The 27,982-nt window shown below is 37.2% G+C and overlaps 5 protein-coding genes and 1 long non-coding RNA gene across 9 annotated transcripts; 3 read left to right on the top strand and 3 right to left on the bottom strand.

Moving 5' to 3' along the window:
* Positions 1–861: 861 nt before the first annotated feature.
* Positions 862–5,489, bottom strand: LOC149050553 (uncharacterized). Of its 2 annotated transcripts, XR_016184199.1 has the most exons (7): positions 5,170–5,489; positions 4,690–4,985; positions 3,477–3,586; positions 2,790–2,972; positions 2,245–2,406; positions 1,859–1,942; positions 862–1,346 (listed from the first exon to the last, which is right to left on the bottom strand). It is a non-coding gene; the product is annotated as an uncharacterized LOC149050553 (long non-coding RNA). The 2 variants fall into 2 exon arrangements; XR_016184200.1 differs by lacking the exon at positions 2,245–2,406 and having other exon boundaries at positions 1,211–1,346; positions 4,690–5,195.
* Positions 5,490–5,775: 286 nt separating this feature from the next.
* Positions 5,776–8,822, top strand: LOC149050554 (uncharacterized). Its single transcript, XM_089198122.1, has 3 exons — positions 5,776–6,670; positions 6,934–7,254; positions 7,663–8,822. The coding sequence occupies exons 1-3, from the start codon at positions 5,953–5,955 to the stop codon at positions 7,875–7,877; spliced, it is 1,254 nt and encodes a 417-aa protein (XP_089054248.1). The 5' UTR covers positions 5,776–5,952; the 3' UTR covers positions 7,878–8,822.
* Positions 8,823–10,581: 1,759 nt separating this feature from the next.
* Positions 10,582–11,067, bottom strand: LOC149050555 (uncharacterized). Its single transcript, XM_089192943.1, has one exon. It carries the CDS (start codon positions 11,065–11,067, stop codon positions 10,582–10,584), a length of 486 nt encoding a protein of 161 aa, XP_089049069.1.
* A 29-nt stretch (positions 11,068–11,096) lies between these two features.
* On the top strand, positions 11,097–14,569 carry LOC113673329 (uncharacterized). Of its 2 annotated transcripts, XM_089198119.1 has the most exons (4): positions 11,113–11,575; positions 11,783–11,938; positions 12,507–12,827; positions 13,314–14,337. In XM_089198119.1, exons 1-4 carry the CDS (start codon positions 11,188–11,190, stop codon positions 13,517–13,519), a joined length of 1,071 nt encoding a protein of 356 aa, XP_089054245.1. In that variant the 5' UTR covers positions 11,113–11,187; the 3' UTR covers positions 13,520–14,337. The 2 variants fall into 2 exon arrangements, with proteins under 2 accessions (XP_089054244.1, XP_089054245.1); XM_089198118.1 differs by having other exon boundaries at positions 11,097–11,938; positions 13,314–14,569.
* Positions 14,570–15,832: 1,263 nt separating this feature from the next.
* LOC113673332 (uncharacterized) lies at positions 15,833–25,902 on the bottom strand. 2 transcript variants are annotated; one of them, XM_027189724.2, is made up of 10 exons: positions 25,672–25,902; positions 23,101–23,205; positions 22,111–22,405; positions 21,462–21,512; positions 20,824–20,912; positions 19,687–19,802; positions 18,751–18,861; positions 18,147–18,198; positions 17,667–17,712; positions 15,833–17,500 (listed from the first exon to the last, which is right to left on the bottom strand). In XM_027189724.2, the coding sequence occupies exons 1-10, from the start codon at positions 25,724–25,726 to the stop codon at positions 17,440–17,442; spliced, it is 981 nt and encodes a 326-aa protein (XP_027045525.2). In that variant the 5' UTR covers positions 25,727–25,902; the 3' UTR covers positions 15,833–17,439. The 2 variants fall into 2 exon arrangements, with proteins under 2 accessions (XP_027045525.2, XP_089054249.1); XM_089198123.1 differs by lacking the exon at positions 17,667–17,712 and having other exon boundaries at positions 25,672–25,891.
* LOC113673333 (NADH dehydrogenase [ubiquinone] 1 alpha subcomplex assembly factor 2) lies at positions 25,845–27,951 on the top strand. The gene has a single exon (XM_027189726.2). It carries the CDS (start codon positions 26,159–26,161, stop codon positions 26,690–26,692), a length of 534 nt encoding a protein of 177 aa, XP_027045527.2. The 5' UTR covers positions 25,845–26,158; the 3' UTR covers positions 26,693–27,951.
* The last annotated feature ends 31 nt before the right edge of the window (positions 27,952–27,982 follow it).

Raw genomic sequence — 27,982 nt, forward strand, 5'->3', positions numbered from 1 at the left:
GTACTCTCCTCATTAGGGAGTAAGGCTAAGATTCGCTTAAGGCATATTCAGCCGGTTTTAAAAAACGGTTGTTCGTCGGTATATTTAAAGTACTTAAGTGAGACAAAAACTCCATCTACGGGAACACCAACAGAAAATACTAAAAGCTGTTCTGTTAAATAAATAAAAATATATGTATAACATGTGTGACTTTCTGACACAAAATTGTAATACTCGTTTAATCGTTCCTCAGTTCAAATATTCGATGCATAGGTTGATACAAAAATTTAGAGTTACTGGTAAGACAAAATATTTAAATCGTTTGTCCCACGATTAACGTTTCAAAACGTTGTCAATATAAGCACGATAAAAGCATTATTTTTTATCAGTGTTATTCGTTTGACCGTTCTCGTTCGTCCGATCCCATTTTTGGCAAAAAAACCAATGGATCTCAGAGAAGCTGTAGGCCGAGTTATTACTAACGATTTGTCGTTTTTAAACGTCCGCTATTACTAGATCGTGTTCTAGTCGAGGTCTTTTGAGGGATATACGTAAGAGTTTTTAAAAATCTAATTTTGGTCAACAATAAATGACGTTACTTTTTCTCACTATCCTTCTGTAAGAGACAAACTAGAAAATAAGTTTAAAAAGAAGCACAGAATTCAACCTCGGGCTAACAATCTTTCAAAACTTTGTGAAAAAAGTCTTTGATATCTGATTGCTCACAAAAATTAAAAGATTACTGGTTAATTCATTTCGTAACTTAACGTTCTTTAATTGGTACCATGCAGTAAAGCTGCCATCATTTCCCACACAACGAGCAGCCAAACTCCGCCATCAAGTCAGTTGATGTACAGTAGAGAAACATTCAGCCAATTAATAATTATGTTTATATGTATTTTCAAATCCAAAAAACAATTATATCTCTTAAACTCAGCTACTTTCATACAAATAACCAGAACACAATATTGTTTATTTCTTTGTTGAAAAACAACATACATCGTTAACTGAAAGAACAAAAGGCTCTACTCAGGAGCTCAATCATGTATCTTCCAAACTGCTATATTTGTAAAATTTAATTCCTAAATGCTGCAATTATTCTCAGCTAATGAAAATAAAGAAAGTAAAACAGGTGGGTTAGAGCCTCACGTTCTATTGATCCACAACACAATTAAGTATTTTTACGTCAAGCAAAGAGGTCTTCAAATTCAAATTGTGGTTTCGTGGTTCAACACATTCTCGTCCACACCTCTCTTTTTCTTTCCCTTCCTGAAGCTTCCATTTTCAGGGTCTCTTCTTTGCCAGATGGCATGGTACTGATTTCAGTTCCTCTAGAGGGACTGGTTTGTCAACTGCCTTCCAAGGTTCTGTTGAGGAAAACATTGATGACACACGCAGTCTATTACAGTGCAAAACAAATTTTCTATGACTGTCTGGTCGCAATTAGAGCATAAAATCGTATACCGAAAAAAATTATTACAAAGGCTAACGAGCACCACGTATACTAAGCGAAAGATTAGAGTTCCACTCATCAAAAAGAATACTAATACATGGAAAATGGCTGTCCATGTTTTCAAACTGTCGAGTTCAAGTTAAGAAAATATTTAGCAACAATTTGGACTCAATCTCAGCCGACAAGCTGTGTACATTGACCAAACCAAGGGACCTCGTACAAATTTGAATGTATCGGGCGCAGGATGCGTTTCGACTGAAACCTTGATCGAATGTTTTGTCCCGTTGACATTTTCCTAAATAAATTTCCTAAATATTCCATAATCATTGATTGATCACAGTTACACGTGTACCGGGAAGTTACCAAATAGAACCAAAAGAATTAAATTTCCGTCTAAAGGGAATATTCTACTGAGTGAAAACTTACCAACAGTTGATGACAGCACTTGATTGTCGCATGTCTCAAAACACACCAGAGCCGACACCATGAAAACTGACTGCAAGTCATTCTCTGAAAATAGTCAACATAAAATGTTGTGTTTATCAAGACAGAACCTGCCATGAGCAAAACTTCTTTAAATGTACTAGCAGGGGTTTTTCAACTAAACTTATGGTGAGGCTTTTACACTTTCAACGTATTTGCACCGATCATCGAGAAGAATTACTTTCATTCATGAAGATATACGTGTAGATTGGAATAATTTCTTTGACTCTTTTAAAACCCTAATTACAGCAGCAGTAGCTGTAATATATATATATATGTAGCTGTAACTTTATATTTGACTGAGTACTAAAGTGTCAGGCTCTAATTACTCGACCGTAACTGTAGTTCAAGAAAACCATCCGTATGGACTTGTTCAACACAAGCAGGTCTGGCAGCTAGACGGCGACAAATCTGGCCCCATAAAGCCAGTCTTGGCATGTTTGAATCCTCAGTAGATACAGTGGATACTAAAGGGCTTGCTCCAACCAAACCTTAAAGCGAAATAGAACTTCAGTCTGGCATTAATCATTGAAACAAGAGCTGATATTTTTTTGAGAAAGTAAAAGGCCAAAACTGCCAGGCGTGACTCTACTCGCGTGACATTACAGCATGAACCAAATCACCGAATCGCCCATCACAGCTATATTACCTGCAATACACATACTCAGAGAGAATCCAGGAAATTCACCGAACAAAAGGATGACACGATTTGGAAACTCTTTTTTGGAATTACCCACAGCCCAATTTTCATTGATTTACGGAGGTGCCGTCCAGGCCAGAGATGTGTTACAAAGCCACTACTACTGCCAAAGTTTCTTACAAAACAAAATGATAGCCCGACAATATTGCTAACCATACTAAATTTACACTGTACCTGTTTTGAGGTCATGTGATTTGATCCTCTGATGAAGGTGATCCACTGTCAATTGTGTATGTTCCGCAAGTATAAATCTGAGAACTTCGTGGCCCGCTAAAGTTCCTCGTAATGGCCTTTTCACTCCCGAAGCTCTGTTTGCTTATTTCTATACCCAGCTTGAGGTCATAGCTCACATTTTCACTAAGATTAGAAAAAATTTATAAATCAGACTCTGGTTTGAATCTGATACCATCATTACACATAACTCAAGGAACAGGTAGACCACCACTTAAAAAAGGTGAATTAAACACTAAATAAAGTGGAGGGTGATCAAATTTTACTGTACAACATTCAACTTTAAGAAGTAAAATAGAGATATTGCAATGCATCAAGATGACTGCATGTAATGAAATATTCCTCCATGAGAATACAAAGATTCTTGTCTTCCTAAATTGTGAGACTTTGGTTTGAGTAAGTGAAGAGGTAAAAGTTGACAAGTTGAGTGCAATGTACATGTGAGTCATGGCCCACTCAGTATGCTGAGTCTTAATCTATTAACTGTGACAAACAACTCATTTGTTCAAACTCTGGCAGGTAGTCAGACAGCTTAATTTTGAAGACAGGGTCAGGATAAATATCTGAAAACTCTGGTAAAATCTGCAAGGCAGAGTCAAAGAGGAGGGATTGTAATTGAAGAGAACTTACAAGACAATAATGTTGTCAAATGGAATGTCTGTCTCTGACTCATCACCCGTTTCCATAAGAACTGTGTCCAAAACTTGACCATGAGCAGAACACATAATAGAGACGTTGTTCTAAGGATCATAAATAAATGATTATAGACTAAATCATCAGGATCACTCTAGGAAAGAAAATATTGAAGTCCAGGAAACTTCAGGGATAATTTTGCACAAAAATAGTAGGAAATGATGAACTGTTTGAATTAATTTACATACCCATTCCATTTTATGGTCTTTGAAAGAATGATTTACACATTTTAAAACTTAAAGCAGTTTCTTCCTTGCTTTTATGAAGGGAGGTTGAGTAATTGCAACTTCCGTGACTTTTGAAAACTTTTGTTTCCTTCATAGTACAGTGAAGAAAGTTTTCTTCAGTGCTCATGAAAACACTTTCTATACTACAAGACTGAGTGCAACTCAGTCTAAGATAATGCTTATGTAAAGTATCTAAAGTGAAAAATGTAACAAAAATACGTTCATACCAGAAAATCTGTAATAATAATAATAATTATAATAATATAATATAAATTTTATAATGATATTTTATAACAATGAGTAAGCTAGAATGAAACAAAACAGAAAAAACAGACACCCTTACTGACAGAAAAAGATAAAGGTTAAATAGAGAAATAATGAGATTGATTACACGCTATTTTTTTCCATTGTTCGTCACTATTTAAACAAGACGTTGCCAATTTTAGGATTTGCCAAATTTGTTTAGAGATTGCCTGTCCCAAATGAGTCGTCTTCAGATTCCAGATTATTCTAAGAATGCCTGTGAAATGTATGCCTTGTAGATACTTAAAGATGATCCAATGGCTTGAAGAAGTGCACCACTCAAACAAGATCAAACTGATTTAACTATCGATCATACATTTTAGCAAAACTCTAGTGCACTGAAAATGTCAAAAAATTGTTATAAATCCTGTTATATTGCCCTTTCGTTACATCAGTGCTTTTGATTGTCACGGTATTGTCAATGCTTATAAAACTTGTGATGGTCATAACTACGGCCATAATGACTTTGGTAACAAAGATAATTCGCAGAGAAAGGATGGAAGACAACAGGAAAGGTTAATCACCTAAATCATCACAAAAGGGTTTTGAACGCTGAGAACAAAGGATAAATGAAAACACAATGATCATTTTGTTATCAGCATTTGAAGTATGCAACTTACCTAACGCAAAGGAACTCATGACGAACTCGTGACAAGTTGTTATTGCTGTGCACTGCGCGAAAAACTGGGCTTCTACTTCGGTGGCAAGAGTGGTGAAATAGGAAACCTTTGGCTTACTTATCCATACGATGGTGTGAAACACAGCCATCGAGCTAAGATGCAACATTGTCATTAAAGCGAAAATAAGACACAACCATCAGCCGGCCGTTGTGTTAAGGTCTTCCATCGATGCGGATCAAGACGGTGCGACCATAACTGAGTTTTTGTCCTTTGTTACGATGAAACTGCGGATGAAACTATAAAAATAAACAACATTTGCAATACGATTATCATCCTTGTGATGAAGGGGCTTCTTAAATCCGTTGAATTTTGTGAGGAACTGCAACCAAAACCGTGGCAACTTAACACGACATAGAAATCGTAAACAGCTTGATGAATACAGATTAGATAGACTAGTACTCGTAGAATGTAGTTCAAAACCTGGTGAGTCCATAATCCAAGTGTACAGAAGGTGATTTTGACAATTTTCAACAGAAATCGATAGCATCCATTGACATCTTGCGGATGTCTATGTGACCGGAAGCCCAAATATGTTCATTCATGGAAGAAGAGGCAGACGTTTTCCTTCCTGATCTTGTGATTCTCTTTCGGCATCGATCGGGTTGTTGACCATTTTAAAACAACAAGAAAAATGATTTTTTTTCATAAGAAGTTAAAAAAATATTTTGAAAGAACTTTAATTGATCAAAATAAATCTTGTTTACTTCCTTTCCTTTCGGTTTCTAGCTATACTCTAACGCACCGGAAGAAAGGTTTTTCCGAGAAACTTCAAGAGATGTGATAATTAGATTCAAAATGCACTCAAGTAACGCAATGCTGTTATTTGATACAAAAAGAAAAACAACTGTCCGAAAATCCTCAACGAGAAATTCAGTTGAACCTTTTACCACGTGATACTAGCTTTCTTTCAGACCTATTTAATTATTTAGGTTCAAGAGTCACTGAAGTTTCTTATCCTGCAATGTGCGAAAAAGATCTTTCAGGTTCGGCAATGCCAGCGTTACTTCAAAAGCGTGACCATTAATTCTGCGAGAAAATTTGCGTTACCTCGAAAGAGGATCAGAGGTTATGGAAACTGAAATCACATCATAGATCGGTGGCACCAGCTTAATACAATTATCAGGTGACAAAATCTAGCCTGAAAGTCACGATCAGGATAACTTTCGGATATAATTCACGCAGTCTGTGCTAGTAGTCGATGTAATGAATAGCTTGCGATCAATAATGGCGGAGCAAGAGCATCTCGTGCTAAGGGTTCCTGATGATCAAAACGTTGAAACAATGAGGCCGGCTGTTCGACGAGGGCAAACGTATCTGTATTTTCGGTGGGGAAGAGAGCCACAGCTGGTTAGTACATCCACTCGAATCATTCTGATGATTTTCAAAGCTATCTTCTGTTCGCTTGGTTTGTGGAGCCATCGGTCGTGGAACTACATCCCTCGTCTTCTATTTGTTGTAATTTGTGCTGTTCAAGTATCCTTGCAAATCTCTTTTGACCTGAACTGTCCCTACTTCGACTGCAACTTCAATGAAAAGCATTCCAACCTCACAGTACTGACGGTCTTTCCAGGAACTCGAAAGGCGTGCTATTCACTGTTTTCTTTTGCAGCGCTCCTTTCATATGTCGTTTTCATAACAAGTGTGACGACATTCAGGGGTACAGAGTCTGCTTTGGTGTCACCTTCACGATCAATGATCGAAGATTGTGACAAAACGGCGATACTGTGGCTGTTTATTGGATTCGTTGGATTTCTTTCCTCGCTTTTTATCGGGCTGACACTTTTTCTTTATTTGAAGTTATATAACAATAACAATACTTATCTAAGCAAATTGTTCATTGGATACACCTTAACCGCTGTGTTGGCTCACTGGGCTTCAGTAAACACCTGTCACGCCTTTGCCGTCAGTTCTTCCTCTCTAGGTAAGAATGATGATGCATATTTCCTTGATTGAAGACTTCGCGTTTTGCCAAAACTTATCGAATTACTTCCTTACGCGTTTTTCACCCCTAGAAATAAGATGGAGCCATCAAGATAGCAAAGACATCGAACACCGTTTTAGCGATTCTGGTTCGTTTAAAGACCTTAATACTTCTTAAACTTCCTTAAAAAACTGTTCCTTGCAGACATAAAGAATAACGTAAACCAACATCTACTAAACCTTTTTTTTCTCTTTTTACCTCAGGCACAATAGCAAAAGACACTTTCAGACTCATCCGGAAGGTCGAGAGTGGAACTCTCGATGACATCATTAAAATTCATGAGGACTTGTGTACAATTGTCCTAAACACAGTGTCAGCCTACAATGTATGGTTTGTGTTGCATTGGTTAACATACGGAGCTGGCATTCTTGTTTACTTTATGTTAACATCTGAGGAACTCTCGGGAGACAAAAATAGTGTGTCCACTGCGTTCAAAGTCTACACCTGCCTAATCTTCGTTTGTTTCTTCTACGTTTTCATACTCCCGTGTATTTACGCTGCTAGGATCACAAGCGCATGCGCAGGTAGGAACTGGAGAAAGTTCAATAGAGTCGTAAGCAGTCACTGTTCACATGAGTAGAGACACGTGAGCGATTTAATTGCCTGTCGCTTAATATTTTCATATCATTTATTGTAAGCCAGACTTTTACCCAGTTGTTTTTCCTTTGTTGGGTGTTTTTCTTTTAGCATTCCCTCTCTCTCAAACTCTGACTTAAAACGTTGTTACTTTCTCCACACCTGGGCGCCATTTTGTTTTGTTGCGCTTTCAACTTTCTGCACTGTTTGGGATTAATGGATGAGTTCTCAGCGAAGGAGCGTGCTGAAAAAGCTGTCATTCCGTGATTGCCACCTCAAGTTAAACATTTTTTGTCTCCTTCGCAGGCGGATTTTGATCACAGAACTTATAGACTCTTTTTTTCTTGTTTTCAAAGGAATATACGATAGAATTAACTGCACCACATCTGATGACTGGAATGAAGGACACCCGTTCAAAGATCGTCGCAACATATTTCTGTTTTTGGCTTACGCTAAAGAAAGAGGCTGCGGTTTCAAAATTGGTAGAATTAGATTTAACTCTTCCCTGACCTGGTTCTCCTTTTTCTTTGGACTCTTGGGGCTATTGTATCACTTCTTTCAAACAGCCTGAAAAAAACAAACAAAGAAACAAACAAACAAACGATCAAAAATCGACACCACTAGGGTTACCTAAGTGATCGGCCATTGTGCAACGCAGAGGGGGGTGGGGGGAATTGAATGACTTTGGTTGCTTTGGTTATACACGTGTTGTGATAAAATTTACCTGATCCTACTAAGGCTCTGTAATATTCTTGTGATTTCCCCCCCCCCCTCCCCCACCTTATGGCAGTTAATTGGCTCTATATCTTCTATAGTCCTCCTTTCATACTCTTTTGGCGACGACTATTTTCCCCTCTGATCCCCCCGGCTCCCTCATCTTACTCCGTGCTATGGTTAGCTGGGTACTTAAAGGAACCCACGCACTTCCTAATGTTGTAGTCCGGCCTTGTTATTGTTTATACAGGCCTCCAGCCATTTAAACCAGCTTTAAAGCTGCAAAGGGCTAGGCCATTTAAATATCGCAAATGAATAAATAAAATAAAGAGATTAGTCAATTTAATCTAATCATCCAACATACATAAAAAACCAACTGATTAACTGGGCCACGATTAGTTTACGGCTGAGTTGAAGAAAAATTAAAAAGCATGAAATACGCCTATCTATGTTTCTTTTTTAAACAGAAATTTTTTGTAATATATGTATACTTATGCTTTTAAGGTCTTTCGGAAAGTGGTTTTCACTGTTGTACCTATCGGTCGAGAAGTGTGATCCTTCAGGTGAAGTCAGTATTGAAAACGGCTATTTTTAGTTGCAGTGAGTGATGTTTCGACAACCTCAGCAGAGGTCATGATTAGTGAAGAAATTTCAGTTGAATGTGTTGTTCTGTTATGGTTAAGGTTTAAGGTCAGTTTTTGCCGTGATGTTATAAGGTTCGCAAGGCCTTAACTGGCTTTCAACAATTATGACTGTCTAAATTCGATAAGTCTATAAAGTTAGGTTGTTGTTCTGTTTGGTTCAAGGGTTTCCCGTATTTTTTTTCAAAAATTATTGTCACCTACCAAGATCTATCCACGGTCTAACGTAGAAGTATTGGTTACTTGTTCAGATCATTAATATTTCACTCTAATAGCTATGTTGCCTGAGTATGCTAAATACCATTTTCCCATGCACGCATGTTAATGAGAGAACTATTTCCAATCAACTAGAAAGACTAGAAATTCTTTCTTCGCTAGAGGTCTACAAAATGTTTTTATGGTAGAACCAGAGACTTCGAACACCCGGTCTTAGTCCAGGTCCTTCTCAAGCAAAATCCAGACCATGGTCGATCGATATTTAACCACCCCTACTCCCAGAGTATTTGAATCTCGTACTCTCTCATACTTCCGGTTTGGTAAAACGAATAATCGGACGCTTGTTGTTTGGTTTGCATCGAGAGGTTATGTAAACTTTCTGAAAAGAGGCATATATATGGTAATTTTTTCTTTTAGATTATAAAAAAAGAGTTACTTACATTAAGGCTAAGGAAGACTTCACTTCCACATTTGATCGCAGACAGTTCAAAATTTGAGTCTCTAAGAAGCTGTAAAACGGATTTTTTACCATTTACCACAAATTCCTAGAAATTGCGGTTGGGATGTAACTGGTAAACGTTTTTCGGTTCGTCCCAATGGAAAATTCCCGGACTAACGGAAATTCTGAAAAGGTGTCCCTTTTTCCCAGTTGGGACGTTCTGAATGGAAATGTGTTTACCATTAAGAAGTTTCTTGAGTTTCGTACCAGTTTCAGGCCTCATGGCCTTTGGCCGAGCGTAATCGCTTCAACAACAACAAATATGGCGGATGCACAGCAAATGGGGGATGTGTACTAGTGTTCATGTTGCTCTTATTCGTCTCCAACTCTGGAAATATTCCTAACACATAGCTGTTCCTTGTATTTAAATGGTGAGCAGACTTAAAATCTCTAATTTGTGTCCAAAATCGAATGGCTGTCAAGTTTTACGCAATATTGAAAGTTTGATGAAAGATGAATGAAAGTTCCATCGTTCAGTTTAACTGTAACCAAATACCTCACGTTTTAACTTTCTTGGTACTTTTTGTGAACGATTAAAATTAATTGCAGACGGGTTTTAGGCCGCTTGTTAACCAACGTAATGACACTATTGTTTATACAAATTCATCCTGAAACCAATATTTTTCTGTCAACCAAAGTGATTTGAGTGAGAGAAAAGAGAGGATTCATAAGTTATTCATCGGCTTGAGTTAGTGACCGATGTGTTTGCTTAAAAATACTGCCCAGCCGGAAAAACGAGATATATTTATGAAAAATGGCAATGAAAGTTGGGATGTACTTGGCGACTCACGAAAGCGTTACCGTGGCCCGTGGGCAGAGATAGGAAATTACTGACCGGGTAAGGAACCAATCAGATTGCAAGATTCGTTACCGTGCCCTCTCAAAAAAATAATTATTATTATTTATTATGCAGGGAATATTAGTATCAAATCGTATAACAAAGTGACCAAAAAACAGAGCAAAGCAAATTCCTCCCTCCCTGAATTTCACTCAGAGCCACCGAACCCAAAGCTGTGAAAATTAGCAGTAAGGATGAGGAAACTCTCACCTATTAAACTGGAATGGTTTATTTGTTTAAAACCATATTGTCATTGATTTTTTTAAGAATTTGTAACTCAATTATAGAATTACAGAGACAAATTATTTTAAAAATATGATTGACATAATTCGCTAATACGCAACGTACGATTGGGTCATTTGATGTATTATTGTGTCATATCCATGCATGCTCTGGATACCCGACATATAATCTTATCCATACTACTCATAGTGATGTCGAATCTGTCAGATACAGTGCATATCACTTCCGAGTTTGATATAAACCAAACGAACGCCAAAACCTGCTGCTGGAGGGGTATTGGAGCCCTCCCAAAAGCGTTCCCCTGAGGCACTCGTCCTGTGGCCCCTATTTCTTGGCAGAGAACCTCCGCGGAGGCTTTTGACATCCTGAAGTGACTACTGAATTCGTCCATGGAATACATTGGTGTAATATTTTCGCAGAAACCTTCGCTTCGATGATGATCGCGTCTCATAAACATTGAGATCGCTCCAATGGTATTAATTTCATCTTCTTTATTGGAATTTAAAAACATCTCCTCATTAGCCGATAAATCTAAAATTCCCTCTAACAACTTCATGTTGTAACTAGAATCCAGTCCAGCGCGGCGGGACAATCCGAAAATTTCAGGCATCGCTCCGATTTCCGGAATTTTTTTTAAAATGGTAAACACGCACGATCTCTTGCGCTACCGTTGCTGGAAAACATATATTTCACACACAAATTGACTGCATTGATTTTTTAAACCGCCAGAATGGCAGAAAAAAAAGCAGGAGAAGAATTTGTAACACCGCACCAATCTAATGAACAGAACGATGAAAGGGTAGAAATTGTACAACCGAACGAACCGAATGCAACAACCGAGTCAACTGAACAGAACGATCAAACGATTTACGATCGCTTCCGAGAAGACAGAGAGCAGCAAGCCATTCGTGGATTTTCTCGAATCCCTCTCATTGTCCTCAGATATTCATTCAGTTTGCTTGGATTATGGGGAAATCAGTGCTGGAACTGGCTTCTTCGCATATTGTTCTTGGTGATAAGCTTCTACCAAGTCGTTTACCGAATGTACATTGATTTTGACTGTCCGAACTTCAACTGTCATTTCAAACCGAATTTAACAAGCAACAAAACCCTTCACGGTGTCGTAGCTACAGGGAATGCTGTTTTCACAATAGTCTCTTTTGCCGCTGTCATTTCATACATACTCTTCATCGGTTCTTTCTTCACTGCCAGTCGTTTAGATTCAGCGCTGGTATGTCCTTCAGAGACCTTGATGACAGACATCAACAAAAGCGACGCGTGGTTGTTATTTTTAGCGTATGTTTTAATTATTGTGTCGTTTCTAGGCTTGGGTGCGTCGCTGTACACATTACCGAAGACAAGTGAGATCCGAGATCCTCATTACACCATTGCCGTGATCACTGGTACAGGTGCACAGCTTTTGGTCCACTTGGCATCAATCAACACTTGCCAAGTCTTCGCCGTCAGTTCTTTGGCTATAGGTATGTTGTTTTTCGTAATACATAACATAAACATCTAAGTTTAATCTTATCAAAATCTTTCAAAAATTGCAGATAATAAGCAAGCAACTATTCACCGAAGTGGAGTGTGAATTGTTGTTTTAGCATATAATAAACAGTGACATAATATAGCACAAAAAAATAATTTGAACTCAGTTATCATCTGCAATGATTACAACATTTTCGGGCGCAAATGTCGCGCGTGTTGTTCGGAGGTGAATAGCAAAGGATCAGATTTTCTGAGTTTATTTTGCCACCGTTTTAGTATGGGCAGCTATAACAATCCCTCTCAATTAGTCACAACTTTTCTAGAATGATGCTCATGTATAACGTCTTGAACAAATTTGTGAAGGAAACATTCGAAAGCCACTCGGTTGTTACTTGATCCTTCTTTGTCGCGATCTTTTCCTGAATCAGATGTCCCTACAACGTGTACATAAATCGGCCACAAAGCTACTTGTAAAAATATCGATGAAATCGCACGACTAGCATCATGGTAAAAATAACTTTCAATGGAGTGATAGATCGAATTTTCTGATCTATCTTCCAGGAACTTTTGCTCAAGATGTCACCAGGCTAATTGGAAATGTAAGGGGTGTTGAAGACGAATCTATAGATGACATCATCAAAATTCATGAGGACCTCTGCAAAGTTGTTTTCAATACAGTGTCAGCCTACAGTGTGTGGTTTGTGGTGCACTGGTTGACTTATGGAGCTGGTGTGGTTGTAGCCGTCATATATATTTCAGAGGAAATTAAATATGATACGACAGCGTCGGAATACATTTTCGTTGGCATGCTGCTGTTTTGTTGCTTCTACTTGTTCGTGTTCCCTTGTTATTTTGCAGCCAGCATTACAGGCAGCTGTGCTGGTGAGTAATCTCGAACCCGGTGCTTTGAGCGAGTGTCGTAAAACTATACCAAAATCAAATATAACCACTGATCAAAGGCACTTCATCTCCCCCCCCCCCCAAAAAAGAGAAAAATTTGTATTATCAACTATTTGAAGAAAGCAAAATAAATCCCAAGTAAAAGAAAATTTGCTCTGAAATACTTAGGATAATTATATCTACCAGACCAGCCGAGGTTGGGGTTTTCAGGGGAAACTGATAGAGGATCAGTCGTAAAGGGGATATTATAGAACATTGACCGCTAATGAACTGTCGATGAGGTGGGGGGGTTATTATTACAATGTCTTATGGGGGATCAGGCAAAAGCGAGAGACTATAAACGGACCGCTTGGTAGAATGAGAAAAAGTCCTCTGCCCCCCCCCCCCCCAACCAATACTGACCAGTCGCTTAGTGGTAGAAAATGTCTTGAAACGCAAAATTAATAGACTTTTTTTCTGTTTTTAAAGGAATATACGAGGAAATTAACCGTACCACAGTTTGGGAAACAGGACATCCGTTTCGCAAACGTAGCAACATTGCTCTGTTTATCTCTTACGCTAAGGAACGAAGCTGTGGGTTCAAAGTTGGTAGAATAACGTTTAACACTTCTCTGGCCTGGTTTTCGTTTTTCTTTGGACTCACCGGCTTGTTATATCACTTTGTACAAAACTGAATTGGATTCGTTTGCTTTAACAAACGCTCTCTGATCAAAAAGCGGCGAACCCTCTACTGCTGACCAGCGTCGCTCCTCCTAGTTCCCATGCCCCTCAACACAATGTGTAAAATAGACCAAGACCCGACTGGGAACGACTGTTTCTCTTGGTATCATCTCTTAACGAGCTTCCTACTCTTCGAACAATTATACGCTTCTTGATTATATATTAAGTGCGGAGAACGAATGCAGTGAACAACACCTACAAGTTACGCTCTCCAGTAATTACCTCATGCAAGCTAACACATCAGTTTACACATACAGTCACCTAGCAAGAAAGAGGTGTTAAACGTGCTAAAATGAAAGAGTTCTTTCCTGATCATGCGTTCGAAAATTAAAAGCAGCTTGTTAAAAATTGAAAGCAAAAAGGAGGAGGGAGGGGTTTGAATCCTGATCCCGTTTCACGCAGGAATTCGGAGAAGTTCGCGCGTCACGTATAAAAAAAGGTAAACTTCTTAAAAATCGCTCTTTAGGATTTGCCAGAGAAATTTTATTTTCCTTCACTTTCAAAAAAAAAGCAAAGTCCGCACTTGTTTTAGATTTCAACTCAATCATCTCGGAATGTTGAGTGGCTACCCCCAATTATCCTTTAAGATTTTGGTAATCCTCGGTAAGATCATGTTTGATTGCATAATAATAATAATAATTATAATAATAATAATGGTTTACTAGTACTCCACATGGTGGCTCTTCTGTACTAATTCATTAAAAAAAATTGCACAATTGATAAAATATGCATTATGGATATAATAAAATAATATAATGGTTGAAATAAATATATGGATAAATACATAACGTGCAACAAGATGTATAATTACATAAATAATATATATACATAAGTTATGGATAGCACATGTAAAATTGTATAATATTGATGATGTAAAATTTATTGATAACATAGATACGCGCGTATGAAAGTAATACTGGCAAGAGACATAAAGTATGTACAAGATATATAAGTAGGACTAGGAACTATTTGTTGCCAATGTCATCAAATGATTTCTGCATTTACTGTCGAATACTTTGAGTTATGTACAATTTTTAATGTCTTGGGGTAGACTGTTAAATAGCATCGCAGTAGAATCTCGTAGTGTTCCAGGAACAGTCGATGGTTCAAGGCGACGCTCACAAGAAGATCTTAGAACCCTTGCCGGTTTATGTTCGACCAGTTCACTGGCCGGGCAAAATGAGATCCCTTTTAACGGGCACCAGACTACGCCAAGACTGTTTCTGTCTTTTAAAGAAGAGAGAGCCAGCATTTAAACTCGCTTTAGAAGCTGATGAAGTAGTTCAGTGATGTTATTATCGGGCTCACCAGGGTAATGGGTTTTGTATCAACAACTTGTAATGAAATACATTTCATTTAACCTTTGGATGAAAGTCAATCAAATAGATGATGCTCGCTAGTGTACTACAATTTAAGCAATGCAAAAAAGAGGCCTTCAAAAAAGTCTATTTTCGACGAGAAGAGGAAGTCTGAATTTTTCAGGATCCGTTTCACTCGAGTTTTCTCTGCATACATTTCTTGTCTTTTGAAATGAAGTTTACAAAAAATTCCCAGTATTACTAACAACAAAGAGTTAACCTTTCACACCTTATCGTATTCACGCATATTCTCCATACTGTTCTCCATAAATTTCCTAAGGTGCTGACAAGGAGAATTTGTTTAACAATCAAGAGCTTCTTTAGTTGATGATCATTTCCTTAATTCTCATGACCCTATTGTGTAATTCAGGGCTGATATTGTCAGGAGAAATTAGACGCTAGTCACTCTTAGGGGTTAAAAGGTTAACGAATTATACAAGTCAGTGAAACTGCGGATTCAATAAACAGCCTGCAGATTACGCGTAATTTTGGCAAGCGAGTGTTCAGTATATTCTTGTTGCAAATGACACAGCTAGCATTTTTAATTTTACAACAGCGGAAGGCTGGCGAGGGAAAGAAATTTGTGCTAAGTGGGTGAGCGACGATCCAAAGAAAGGAGAGGAGAGAGGTAGGGATATACAAATTTTGTCTTTACCCACCCCTTCCACCCATAGTCCACTCTAACTCTTACTCAAATGTGGCCGGTCGAATAAAAGATCGCAAGCTTTTTAACGTCAACTCGCCTTAACAAGACGTCTGTACTGCAGGCTAATGAAAAAAAGAACAAAACAAGATGCATGACTTTAAGTATCAGGATCAAGTTAATGGCCCATGTTACATTCGCGCATCGCAAATTTCACTATCATAACTTCTACAGTTACAGTACGAAACAGACCGATCAAGACAAAATTCTATCACGCAGAGGCGCAAAATTATTTATTGGAAAACAAAACGTCTTAACAACATAAACTCCTATTAACTTCCCACAGAGCGAATTGTAAACGGACCTGCCATATTTAGAAAAACGCCCCACACTGAAAATATAGATCATGTCCGGGAGGTGAGTGAGGAACTGCGCACCCACCCTTCCCATAATCCAACACTAACCTTAACTTGCTGTCAGTTGACTGATGTCAAGTTAAGGGAGGGGTAGGTGTGTCGTTGCTCAGACACTGACATGGATCGAAAGATATCTTAAAATCTGACCTAAAAATTTTTAATGAGAGAGAAAACTGATGCTTACTTGTCTGTTCGTGGTATTCGATGACTAAACAATTACAGACGATGATGTAAATGAGGGGGGAAGTAATATGGATGGAAGGGAATAATTCTGTTCAACAAAATGCGCGAATCTCTTCATTGCTTACAACACACCCACAAAGTTGCTATCAAAAATAAATATTTGTCAACAATACTTTAAATCATGTGTCCGTCCCTAGGTCACTTTAAAACTGCTACGGTAACAGTTAAATAAATTTCTTTCTCGACAAAGACTGTCCGTAGAGGTTTTCAAGTGAAAACGAGGAAGACTGTTTTTTCTGCGGACGATGGACCGGCCATGCAAGGATGGAGAAATCGAAAACGTACTTTCACTCCACTAATCTTTCTGTTCACACCAGAGCACGATAAAATGTTTTCTGTTTACGAAAAACTGGACTTGGGCATGCGCATAACGAGTGTCTAGCTACCTTTTCTCAAAATACTTGACTACATCCTTGGACATGCGCATAATAAGTGTCCAGCTATCTCCTCTCAAAATACAAAAATAGTGCGGTGGGCGTTCACATAAACCTCCGTTTTGACCGGGTTGTTCATTTCCGAAAGACCTAACCGCTGAGATTCAAATTTCTCTGCTACTAAACAAGAAGGCAACTATAGTCAAAGGGAGTGTTGATGACATGTCAGTGGAATTTACACAACGTCAAAAAATATTTTACGAAAAGCTAATTCATTTCATTTTTTTTCCTTTTCTCTGTGAGGAAATGCGTGTGTAATAAGAACATCATTGCAACAATCGTTACAATGATAAAATTCTCCTCAACGTCATCACTTAACTTAAATTCATACAAAGCATTATTCATAATAAGTCATCTGCCTATTTTAATGACACTGGAGTTAAGGAGGCTCCACGGAGTTTTAACACCACGCGCATATTCGCATTTTAAAAATTTAAGGCAACATTAAAATAATAAGGTACATGGATTTAGGCCAACGATTCAAATGTCTGTCATTAGATATGATGTTGCCATAGTGCTGACTTAAATCAACATCCAAAATATAAACCTTATTACATGTAAATTGTTACTCGTGCTAATAAACCTCTAAAGGGAAAACTTTAGGATAAACTATCGGGGTTTTCTTTATTAACTGGCGCTCTGTAGGGAGGGTTATTCATTAATACTCCGAGGAGCTTCCCTAGCTACGTTACCCATTCCCAAGCGACAAAGTGTACAGTAGGCAAGTAATTCAACCATTGAGTAGAACGATCTTTCTTGTCGTGCTGTGAATTTCCATATTCACCAACCAGTGTAAACTGGGTGTTGTCTCTCTAGCAATCGCTGTCTTGTTTCGTTATTTCTGCAAAAATAAAAAATAAAAAAAGTTACTTACTAAAGTGTAAAGACAGCTCCAAAGACTGTGCTTGGAAAAACACGTTCGAAGCAATAGCAGTCACGCGATGCTTTGCGTGACAATACTGCTCAGACCTGAATATCTCTGCTGCAAACCGGGCAGGTTTTCTTACCTTCTATATTTTCGGAGTATCACAAAACCAATAGCTGCCACAACCACTAAAATAAACAAAAAAGGCAAGTATAGGTTTTCATCCTGTCTATTCTGTTGAGCCATTGACACATGAGTGTCAACACAACTTATCCTATTGGGATGGGTCACACCCCTCGCTGGGAGGGGATTGTTCTCAAAATCTTAAATAATCGTTTATTAAAGCTTGAGGTATGACTGCTCCCTCCAATCCTCTCTTAAGATCACAAATAAAATTCACTCCCAGTTCTTACAAAAAAAAACCCAAAGAGTAGAAGTTCATACTAAGTCTTTCTCGAGTCATCACGAAACACCCTTCTTATATTTAGTAACCATTCAAGATTACAGAAACCTTATAAAGACAATGGAAATTAGGTCCTAGCAAGAAATATGACACCAGCATACAGTCATGCAAATGCCTTGAGTTCCAGGAATGACCTGTACTTGTGTAAAAGTTTTGTACCTGCTAGTGAAACAGCGATAAGAGCATAAACAATTGGGCTCATTTCGCATTCCTGTAAATGAAATACGCACAAGAACATAAAAATAAAAGAAAGGATTGTTTTTTAACCATGTAGGCAGTGCCTTTAATGGCTAATTAAAACGTAATCAAATATGTAGTAATGAACTATCACAGGTAAGTCTTCTGGTAGATTAAATTGTATCATTGCTTATCTGTAAGTGCAGCATATACGCCATTGTTAATGGTAATTTAAACAGTCTAACATAAAAATTGAAGTCAGTCTTACTTACAAGAAGCTGGAAGCAGGGTAATTGTGCTGTTTACTTGGAAAAACCACTTCACTGTCACACTATCTTCCCCCAGACGGAAGTATCAATGGGTGCCAGAAAACTGCCAGGAATGCCTAATGTTGCCTAAGGTGAAAGGGGGGGGGAGGGGGAGGGTGGGGGTGGGGGTGGGAGGTTACCTGTAGGCATTCCATCCAGGGGGAAAAAACAATACCCTGAGTCATTTTATAACATGGAAACTGATGTAAACTCCTACAGTGTGGGCTAGTAAGCTGGAGGGATGATTCAACCATGTTGCCATTAAACAATTTCTGTACCTCAGTTTCATTATTTAAAGTCATCAACCCTTTACAGTCTTCTTTTGGTGCACTACTGCCTGGAGGACAAATCTGCTCCTTATCACATGGCACTGGTTCTGAGTTTGGCCACTAAAGCACATGCAATAAAAGCATACAATAAATGGCAGTGAAGAAAATTTAATTTGTTCATTAAATTCAATCATCGTTTACAGTATGTTCAATTCACATGTAGCATCAACACCTCACCTCTTGCTTAGCTAATCTTTTAATACCTCGATACCCAATCAATACAACCACAGATACTACTACCTTTTTTTTTTAAAAATCAAAACTAGTATCAGATTTAACCCTTTTTTTAATGTTGATAATTATTTTTTTAATCCTCATTATCATTTTTACAGCACACAAAAATGCAAAAAAATTTTGATCTTAATTTATCCATGTAATTGTGTAATATTCCGGAAATATCAACTTCAATGAACTAAAAAGTGATTTAATGCTAATGGACAAAAGGATAGATTTCATACTGAGGAAATTTTGGTTTGTGTGACTTTTAAAACCAGTATTCTTGGACTGCCAGTGGTATAATGCACAGTAATGAAATTGTTTGTTTAATTAAGAGTGATTGAAGATGGAAGAGCAAATTACAGAAGAAGATATAACAAAATCTGCACCACAGACAACTTAAAAGCTACAATTCATCACAGCAAATATTTTTCATAAAGCATTTCTTGAAAGCTCAGCTTTCATGATAAAAAGAATAATTAAAGGTTGACAGTTTTCAACCACAATTTGGTGTAACAAATGCTTGTTGGAGTCTTCAAGCTTTAAGGAAATGGCTCAATTCTAAAAGCAGAAAATTCATGTCCAGAGTGATACTGTAAAAATTTTGAGCAACTGGAGGCTATTGTTGTGTTCTAGTTAACCACCGAGACAAAAACATGATTGACTTACAGGGCAGTAATGTCCTTCTGGGCACTCTAGACAAGATGTCTGTCCAGTTTTTAATTGATACCATCCATCTTTACAAGAATGGCACACCTCAGAGCCTGAAGAGGGTTTGAATGAACCTGAAAGAAAAATTATTTAGCTTTTCATAACATTATGGTAAACAATTACTGCTGGATGACTCATAATGTTATGGTTGTATCTTCAGATTTAGGATCATCCATCAATTAAATGTCTTAGCACAGTGATGTAATAAATTTCAATGTTCTTCCATTAAGGGATATGAATACACACACTTTACACACACACTTTATTTTTCTTTTTCTTACAAAATAATTTAGATTATGTTGACCCGCAGATAGCAAATTTGCTATTCGAGGCGGGTCAATCATCAACAAACATTATTTACAATATATAAAGAAAATTAAAAACTAAATAGTTAGATATTGTTAAACTATAAAGAGAAGCATAACTGGTAAATACATCAATAGTTGTTCAATAAAGTATAGAAGCAAATAAATTAGTACTGAAAGCAATCGGATCAATTTGTTTTAATTTTGCAGTCCTTAAGTTTAGAGGAGATCTTTTCAAAATACCATCTTCACAGAACTGAAACTGATCGCATTGTGAATTAAATTTTAAAAGCAGACTTTTCTTGTAATGGGTGTAAGGTTTGGAAAATGCATTTAACTGGCCATGGTTACTTTCTTGTTCTAATTGTAATGTTAAGATCTTTTATCAAGTACACAAATGAAAAGTGTGTCTGCACGGCAGTTTTGAAAATGATATCATTTACCAGAGATAAAAACAATTGTAAAATTTGACATGTTAGAAGGACACACAATTTCAGGCAAATAGTTCAGATGCTATGTGTACTTTCTGATCAGTCAGTAAAAACATTGAGTAACAACACATTTGGAAACAACAACAGCCTTACTGTGTCCTACAATGAATATCAAGTTTGTAGGTATGTATTTTATTGTATCTGACTAATCAAAACTGCAAGCAGCTCTGAAGACAGGGAAACTTTTACATATATTCATGTCATTTTCAATGAAAACAAGCAAACAACTACAGTACAACACCTCTCAACAACAATTAAAAACAAAACCAAAATAAAATTAACATTTTTAAACTGCGTACCTTTTTGACAATATGTACAATTTTGTGCACCCATACGATCTGCCTCTTGGCCAGGTGGGCAACCAAAACACTTGGTACAGCCCGTGGTGCTTGTTTGTTTGTTTTTTTAAGAAAAAAGAACAGTGAAACATTTGAGTTAGAAGAGTGAACACAGATTTGATTGCTGATCCATTGAACTTTGTATAAGAGTATGGTCAGTAACAGTAATATAAATTAACTCATTAATTACTAGTAACCATACATGTAGTGCTGCAACTGTAACTTACAGTAACTATTACTGCCCTAAACTACTTCAAAACAGTAACTACTACCAAGCAATAATAATCACAATAATCATTATCACCTTCATCATCATATCCTTTAAACATTGCGATTAATAAAACTTTGTATCTGAGGGCTTTTCACATTCACTGACTGGCTGGTTTGGAAGTGATTAGCAAGTACTCACCTTCGTGTAGCCGAAGAGACAAAATCATGTGTCCAAAATGTAATTTCCAACCATTTTTTGGTATATTGATAGAAATATACCAAACTAATTTTTTGGTTTCTGTGTGGTACATACTAAAACAATATGGATTCACCTCCTCTACAGCGAATAACTGTTGAACATAGCATGACAATAAAATAATTGCACCTACTTGCAGTATTTCCCATTACCACATTGCATACACATGTTACTCCCATCTGAGCTGCAATGTAGGGAAATGAGGAAAAATCTTTAGTCACTGAAGAAGTCAAAAAGTGTTTAAAAAGGTACTGCTACTCTGCTATCCACCAGAAAGATATTAATTTTTTATTATCAGTTGACGCATGTGACCTTATCTAACCATTGAACAACTGGGGCCTGTGGTTTACATCAACTTCAGGTCATGACTGGTGTACTGAGTGTGCAAGGGTGAACCATGCATGTACAAATTTAGTGTGAAAAATGATCAACTTGATAAATAGTATGCTTTTCTTCAAGTTGGCAGCCATTAGTCAACAGACAACAGACATTAGTCAACAGCCAACAGACTTTATCCATTACATTCTTCGGTATTCTGACAAAAAAATGGTCTAAGATTTCTCTTCCAGAAAGTACATTCAATGGGCAGCACCTTGATTCTATGATTTTGTGCCTTCCAGTCAAAAACTAGTGGGAAAAAGGAAAAGGATAACGGCATGAAGTTTTGGCTGTCTAATACAGGCATAAAAAACCCTTGAGATTGTGTTTTCACCTACTGTTAAGTAGTATAAAAGGTATCTCAGTCTGTAATCATTGAAACTCAGGTGCAATAAATGGCTCACCTAGAGAAGCTTCCTTTCTGACATAACTTGCAAGTTGTTTCTCCAGTTGCGTTCTGGTAGTGGCCTTTCTCACACTTGAGGCAAGATGTTTGTCCTCTCTTGTTCTGAAAGTATCCCAAAGGGCAAGGAATACATGTTGCTTTTCCAGCTTTGTCTTGATATTTGCCTTTCTCGCATTCATAGCAAACTGTTTGTCCTGTTAAATTTTGGTGGCGGCCTGCAGGACACAGGACACAATTTGATGAAGGATCTTGGCACTGGCCACTTATGTTACAACTGTGACAGTCTGGGTCACCTGAAAGTTTTAAGTCCATGATGTGATTAGTTAAAAAAAAAAATCAAACTCTTCAAGTATAAGCAACACTTGTGAGTGGAACAGGTATACCATACCATAGAGTATCCCACAGGTCACTAGTATTTTCTTGTTATACCCAAAAGCCATAGGACAAGTGTGTTTATCCCAAAATACAGAAGACAATTGGTATATTCAGAGCTCTCAAGTCTAACACATTCAGTGTGGATGTTCCACAGCATATTAACAAGAGAATGCATGATTACTTCAAACCATCCCCTAAAAAATGTATATTAGTGGCCAACACAATCAATGTACACTTAAAGTACATGTATTTGCAGACTTTGAACTGGCTATCCACACTCACGATGTTGATGACTATTTCAAAACTCCTACAAACAAAAGGTGCAGAATACAAAGAAAGCAAATAAATTCATTATCATTTATTATTATTATTATCAGCAAAATGCTTAATACAAACTGGAAATAGCACTGTACTGCATAATAGGAAAGTTGGGTTTAATACCACTGAATATACATTATTCTTTCTGATTGATTGTTCATTTTCATTTTCTAAAAAACCTATTTTCAGTATCTATTGTTCATATAGAAATAATTAATCATCAAAATTCCCCAAAATGTGATCTTCAGTTGATTCAAAAACCTGATTAAAGAACACAGTCATGTAAATTACTCACTAGTATTTCCAATTGTTCCTACTGGACAGGCCTGACAAGAACCTTCTGTACCATTGCCAACAGTGGCATGAATTCCCAGAAATCCAAAATTCCACAACAGGTCAGCTTTAATTGAAAATAAAAAATTAATAAGAGATTTATTTAAGACTTTATTTACACTGGGGTCACTCAATTCAAATTCCAGTGACAGTTAGGTTCAGAATTTGAAAAGTTTTTTTTTGGAGCAGGACCATTAACATTTTCCTTTCCAGTGCACACACAAATTGTCTTCTACAAACAGTTTTACACCCTCCTCCACCCCCTAAACAATAAACATGTTCCTCAAGCTTTGAAGAATTAAAAAGCAACATGAAATCATTCAAGCACACGTTCACAAAAACCACAGACATATATATACAGCTATATCCTTTCTTTCACTACTTGCAGTTATTCACAACTATTTTTAGGATGGTTTATTACACTCCTCTTCACTGACCCTCCTACAGATACAAAGGAAAGTACAAATGCACAATGTATGCATTTGGAAGCTGTTAAAATCAGCTCTTCCCTATCATTGTGGAACTGACTACAAATATCCACCATAAAACATGATTTTCCTGTCCCCATTTTGTCATATGCAGAACAGCATGTTTATTGATGGTACACGCTATAAAATGAGCACTTGTGTATGCCTTCCTTTTTAGAATGTGACAACTGTTTACAAACAGGCACCTTTGTTGATGCTAATATACCATATACTAAGACTAAATTTATTTTTAACACATTCCCAAGCCATTTGGATGGATGATTTTTTTTTATGAAGTGAGAAACAGCTACTTCAATAAAAGGATACTGTTGTAAATTGATACATCACTTATATATTCTGATTATGAAGATGCATTAGTACATGTATGCAACAGCATATTGTGGAAGGTTGGTTTGAATCGTAATTGAAATCAACAATTCTCTTTGTAATTGGTAGCCATTTAGTATTTTTAAATTACCGGTAGAGCTATTAGCCTATTCTTTAAAACAATTAACCACCAGCAATAGAACAACAAAAGGCCTAGCTCATACATACTAATGAGGCAAATGAGTCAGGCTTATGCATGCACATGCAAAATTTAGATGCACATACTTTCATTTATCATACAAATTAATGTGTTTTATATGTGTTTTTTGGTTATTTTATGTCTGAGCAATACTATACCTTGACAGTGAACTAGGTTTGAACAGTTGTTTGACTTTTATATTGCTTGCTGGTGGGAGTAGGGTTCATTAACAATGTTGTCTTTTAGGAATGAAACAAGAGCTTAGATATGGATTCCTTGCATGTCCAAAAAAGTTAATTTAAGACTTATCATCAAATCATAAGTCAACGCCAAAATCACCAACAAAGCCAAAAACTAGTCCAAGCTTTTCGGTGGTTAGAGATGTGTAAATACAATGATTTTAAGCATGGATCTTTTACATCAATCAACCTTACATATGCCCAAAGACTGGAGGGAAGTAAAGTTGGGAAGAGGACAAAATTTGCTGAAGTTCTCAAGGCTCTCAACCCTGAGCTGCATGCCTTATTACTTTATGTTGTGTCTGGAAGAGAGTCTATAGGAAGGATTAGAATCAGCCACCTTCAATAACCTACTCAATCATTAGAGAAAAGAGAAAACTGAAGGTAAGTGAATTCTATTTATATACTAAATATCAATAGGGCTGATTTTGAGGGTCAAAGGCTAGAATTCATAGTTATCATGCTGAGGTTTATTTATTTATTTATCTATTTTATTTCATTTAAATTTTAATCAATCATGGGCAATTCATCAGCTGTTTACATAGGATTAATTAAAAACCATTAACTATTGATTGATATTAATGACATTATTAATTACACTATATTACTGCTTTCCATGAATGCTGTGCCTTAAAGAGCTTTGTTGATTTCTCATTTGTAGAACCTGAGGGATTCCACACACCTAGCCTCGCAAGGAAGGCTATTCCACAATGTGACGGCACTATAACTAAAGCTATTTATGGATCAACCGTTCCAGATTACTTTACATGTTAGAGATCAACAACTATATTAAATGACTGATTTCACAAAGCCTCAAACCCTTAGGGTTTTCTGCCTGTAAGGAAACTAGTAGTTAAGTTAGGATGAAGTTAGGAACACAGAAACTCCATATTAATTATTATTAATATTAAAAATTACGAGCAAAACATTGGAGAGCTTTAATGATGTTTCAAAGCAAGTTTAAGTAATTTCAATTACGTTCACATATATTTTTTAACCTCTTAATCAAGAGGGTAACCTAACCAGATTCGTGGTAGAGTAAAAACAGTTAACATTTATTAGTTGCCGTGAGTTTATACATTGTGAAATCACTTGTGCAGGAAGTTACTTGAACTGATTACAGTGAGCTTTCATTTAACTGAGGCGTACGTGGGAACAATTTCTAGGTAAGATAAGAAAGCTCTAGACTTCGAGCATGACTGAAATAAGCAGTAAAGCTACAGCATAAAAGCACCGACTGATAGCCTCTGAATGCCTCGCTCCAATTATGTCACGTGAAAGAAATGAAAACATTTACTTACCAGCGAAATAAGTCAACAATACAGAGAAATTAATCACAGTGTAAAACCTTGCCATTTCCAAATACTCTAGCGGTCATCTCAGAGTCATATTTAGATTAGAATGTACTAGGTTTTTCGTCGATTTCGTAATGAAGTGATTAATATTCAACCCGCCAACTCGTGACAATGTCTTCTACATGTAAACAGAACTTAAGCCATTAGAATGACGCATTTCTCGACTAAAGACACCCTGCGCATATTACGTGACGAGAGTCCGCTATCTGATTGTTACCAGGTTCTCTCTGATCTTCATATTGTTCAAAATGGCGGTCAGACTTGTCCAATTTTCTTACATCACTTTTCGCCCGCTTGCGGAAAGAGTAGTCTGACTGATATAACTCCATGTAAAATCTGGAGGTTTTAAAGAGCGAGAATTGTAAAAAAACAGGAACTTTATCATATTCTCTCTTCAAGCTGTTTAACTTAAACCTAAATTACGTTCAATATAATGCAGTGGGTACGATCGTTACTAAATGTCTTCGGACGAACAAGACGACTTGTAGGAACCGATCTCCATGGAAATGAATATTATGAAACCATCCGGCAGGGAAAAAAGCCTAAGAGGGAGATGATCACCAAAATGAATCCAATGGAATACACCCCTGGTTTAATTCCCATTGAGTGGGAGGCGTGGATCCGAGGGAAACGAGAACGTCCCCCGACACATGAAGAACTCATAGCCGAACAGAGGAGAGTTAAAACGCTCCAAGAAAGAGCAAAGCAAGTGGAAGAGAAGGATAAAGAACGGCAAGCTTTGGAGCAGGAAACATCACAGGCAGCAGCTCAAATTGGCCACGCCTCCGCTCCCTTGTACGAGAGTCTGGATAATAGAACACAACCTATAAGCACTGGGACGACTTTTCAACCTGGGGAGTGGATTCCTGAGTCTGATCCAAATGAATCTTCTAGTGGAAAGGAGGGTGGAGAAACGTTTGAGCCGCAGTCTTGGGTACCTCCTGGTGATAAATCTCCTGTGAAGTGAGTGGTGATACTGAGAAACAGCAATAAGTCATCCGTTAGCTTCCCTTAGTGAGTGGTGAGGATCCTCTGACATTTTTCTCTAATGTTAAACCAACCTTCATAAATCCACTTGGGTATGGAGTTGAGGAACTCCTATCATGGCTAAAAATCAGGACTCTAGTATTTGTTTTACCTAGGACTTTCTGTCATCAAGTTCTCTTTCCTTTGCAATGTAACTTGTGCTATTGAAATCATATTTTACTTTATACTTTCTATGTCTGTTCTTGTGCAGCTTAACATCTTGTAAACAAGAAACAAACAGACTCTCCAATTATTTGCGGTACAAGAATTCTTGTGGAAATTTATTCTTAGAAGATCCCATGTTAATCCTTTAACTCCCAGAAGTTATTAACAAGTAACTTCTCCCCTCAGTATCCATGCACTATTCAGCAAACAGGTAATGAGAATACTCAAGTGTATCAGGTGGAAATTGTTATCCTGATCTAACACCAAATTCTCATAACTTATTTACATGGAAATATGTAGCAGCTATAGGGGAGAATTGACAATCAGATCATGGGAGTTAAAGGGTTAAAGACAATCAGTTTCTAACCTTCTACTACAAGGTGTGGTCACTCTCTCTCTCTCTCTCTCTCTCTCTTATTTTATATCCTGGAGTAAGAAAGGGACTGTTTTTCTTGCCTAAAATGGACAGATTTGAATGAGACCTTGAAGACAAGGTTGGATTTGATTTCTTCAAGACATTGGTGACATTTGTCTTTTAAAAATAAAATAATATAACTATTAATTTCTTTAATTGCACAATAATTTTTTGTTTATTTTATTGTTGGAAGTAAATTTTGTAAACAGCCTTTTAAAACAGATATGGGATGGTTCAAAATCCTCTCTGTTAAGAGGCTTTCTAATTGGCTATTCACAGAGTACAGCTTAAAGGTTGCACTTGATCAGTAGTTGGTAACCAGAGTCAAATCTAGCCAGTAGTAGGATAAAGGGTGTGAATTCTTGACCAACAGACAACAATCCCTCTGCCTGAGAGACACCTGTAGTCAACATGTATCTGATGGATCTGAAAAAATGCCTTCGAGTCCCTTTGGATGTCACAGTAATACTTCCCCAGTCCTCTTTTGTCTTATGAATCCACTGAGGAATTATCAGTGTTCTCTAGAGATTTTTTTATTCCTGAGCCATGCCAAAATAAGAAAAAAAATTAAGAAAAGTAGAGAATGATGTTTTTAAGTGAATAAAATAAGACTGAGACTCTAATTCTGATCCTTTCACCTGCAAGGGCATT

This window comes from Pocillopora damicornis, chromosome 2, assembly GCF_964200805.1.
Source record: "Pocillopora damicornis chromosome 2, jaPocDami1.2, whole genome shotgun sequence".
NCBI classification, from domain to species: Eukaryota; Metazoa; Cnidaria; class Anthozoa; order Scleractinia; family Pocilloporidae; genus Pocillopora; species Pocillopora damicornis.

What these genes read in the sequence shown, in the direction of transcription:
- LOC113673333 (XM_027189726.2), top strand. Translation starts at nt 26,159, where the DNA reads ATGCAGTGGGTACGATCGTTACTAAATGTCTTCGGACGAACAAGACGA.
- LOC113673332 (XM_027189724.2), bottom strand. Translation starts at nt 25,726, where the DNA reads ATGGCAAGGTTTTACACTGTGATTAATTTCTCTGTATTGTTGACTTAT. An exon ending in CAGAAAGGAAGCTTCTCTAG is followed by an intron (nt 21,513 to 22,110) that starts GTGAGCCATTTA and finishes CCTACATTGCAG; the next exon opens with CTCAGATGGGAGTAACATGT. An exon ending in GGTAATGGGAAATACTGCAA is followed by an intron (nt 20,913 to 21,461) that starts GTAGGTGCAATT and finishes CAAACAAACAAG; the next exon opens with CACCACGGGCTGTACCAAGT.
- LOC149050555 (XM_089192943.1), bottom strand. Translation starts at nt 11,067, where the DNA reads ATGCCTGAAATTTTCGGATTGTCCCGCCGCGCTGGACTGGATTCTAGT.
- LOC113673329 (XM_089198118.1), top strand. Translation starts at nt 11,188, where the DNA reads ATGGCAGAAAAAAAAGCAGGAGAAGAATTTGTAACACCGCACCAATCT. An exon ending in CGTCAGTTCTTTGGCTATAG is followed by an intron (nt 11,939 to 12,506) that starts GTATGTTGTTTT and finishes TCTATCTTCCAG; the next exon opens with GAACTTTTGCTCAAGATGTC. An exon ending in CATTACAGGCAGCTGTGCTG is followed by an intron (nt 12,828 to 13,313) that starts GTGAGTAATCTC and finishes CTGTTTTTAAAG; the next exon opens with GAATATACGAGGAAATTAAC.
- LOC149050554 (XM_089198122.1), top strand. Translation starts at nt 5,953, where the DNA reads ATGAATAGCTTGCGATCAATAATGGCGGAGCAAGAGCATCTCGTGCTA. An exon ending in CGTCAGTTCTTCCTCTCTAG is followed by an intron (nt 6,671 to 6,933) that starts GTAAGAATGATG and finishes TTTTTACCTCAG; the next exon opens with GCACAATAGCAAAAGACACT. An exon ending in GATCACAAGCGCATGCGCAG is followed by an intron (nt 7,255 to 7,662) that starts GTAGGAACTGGA and finishes TTGTTTTCAAAG; the next exon opens with GAATATACGATAGAATTAAC.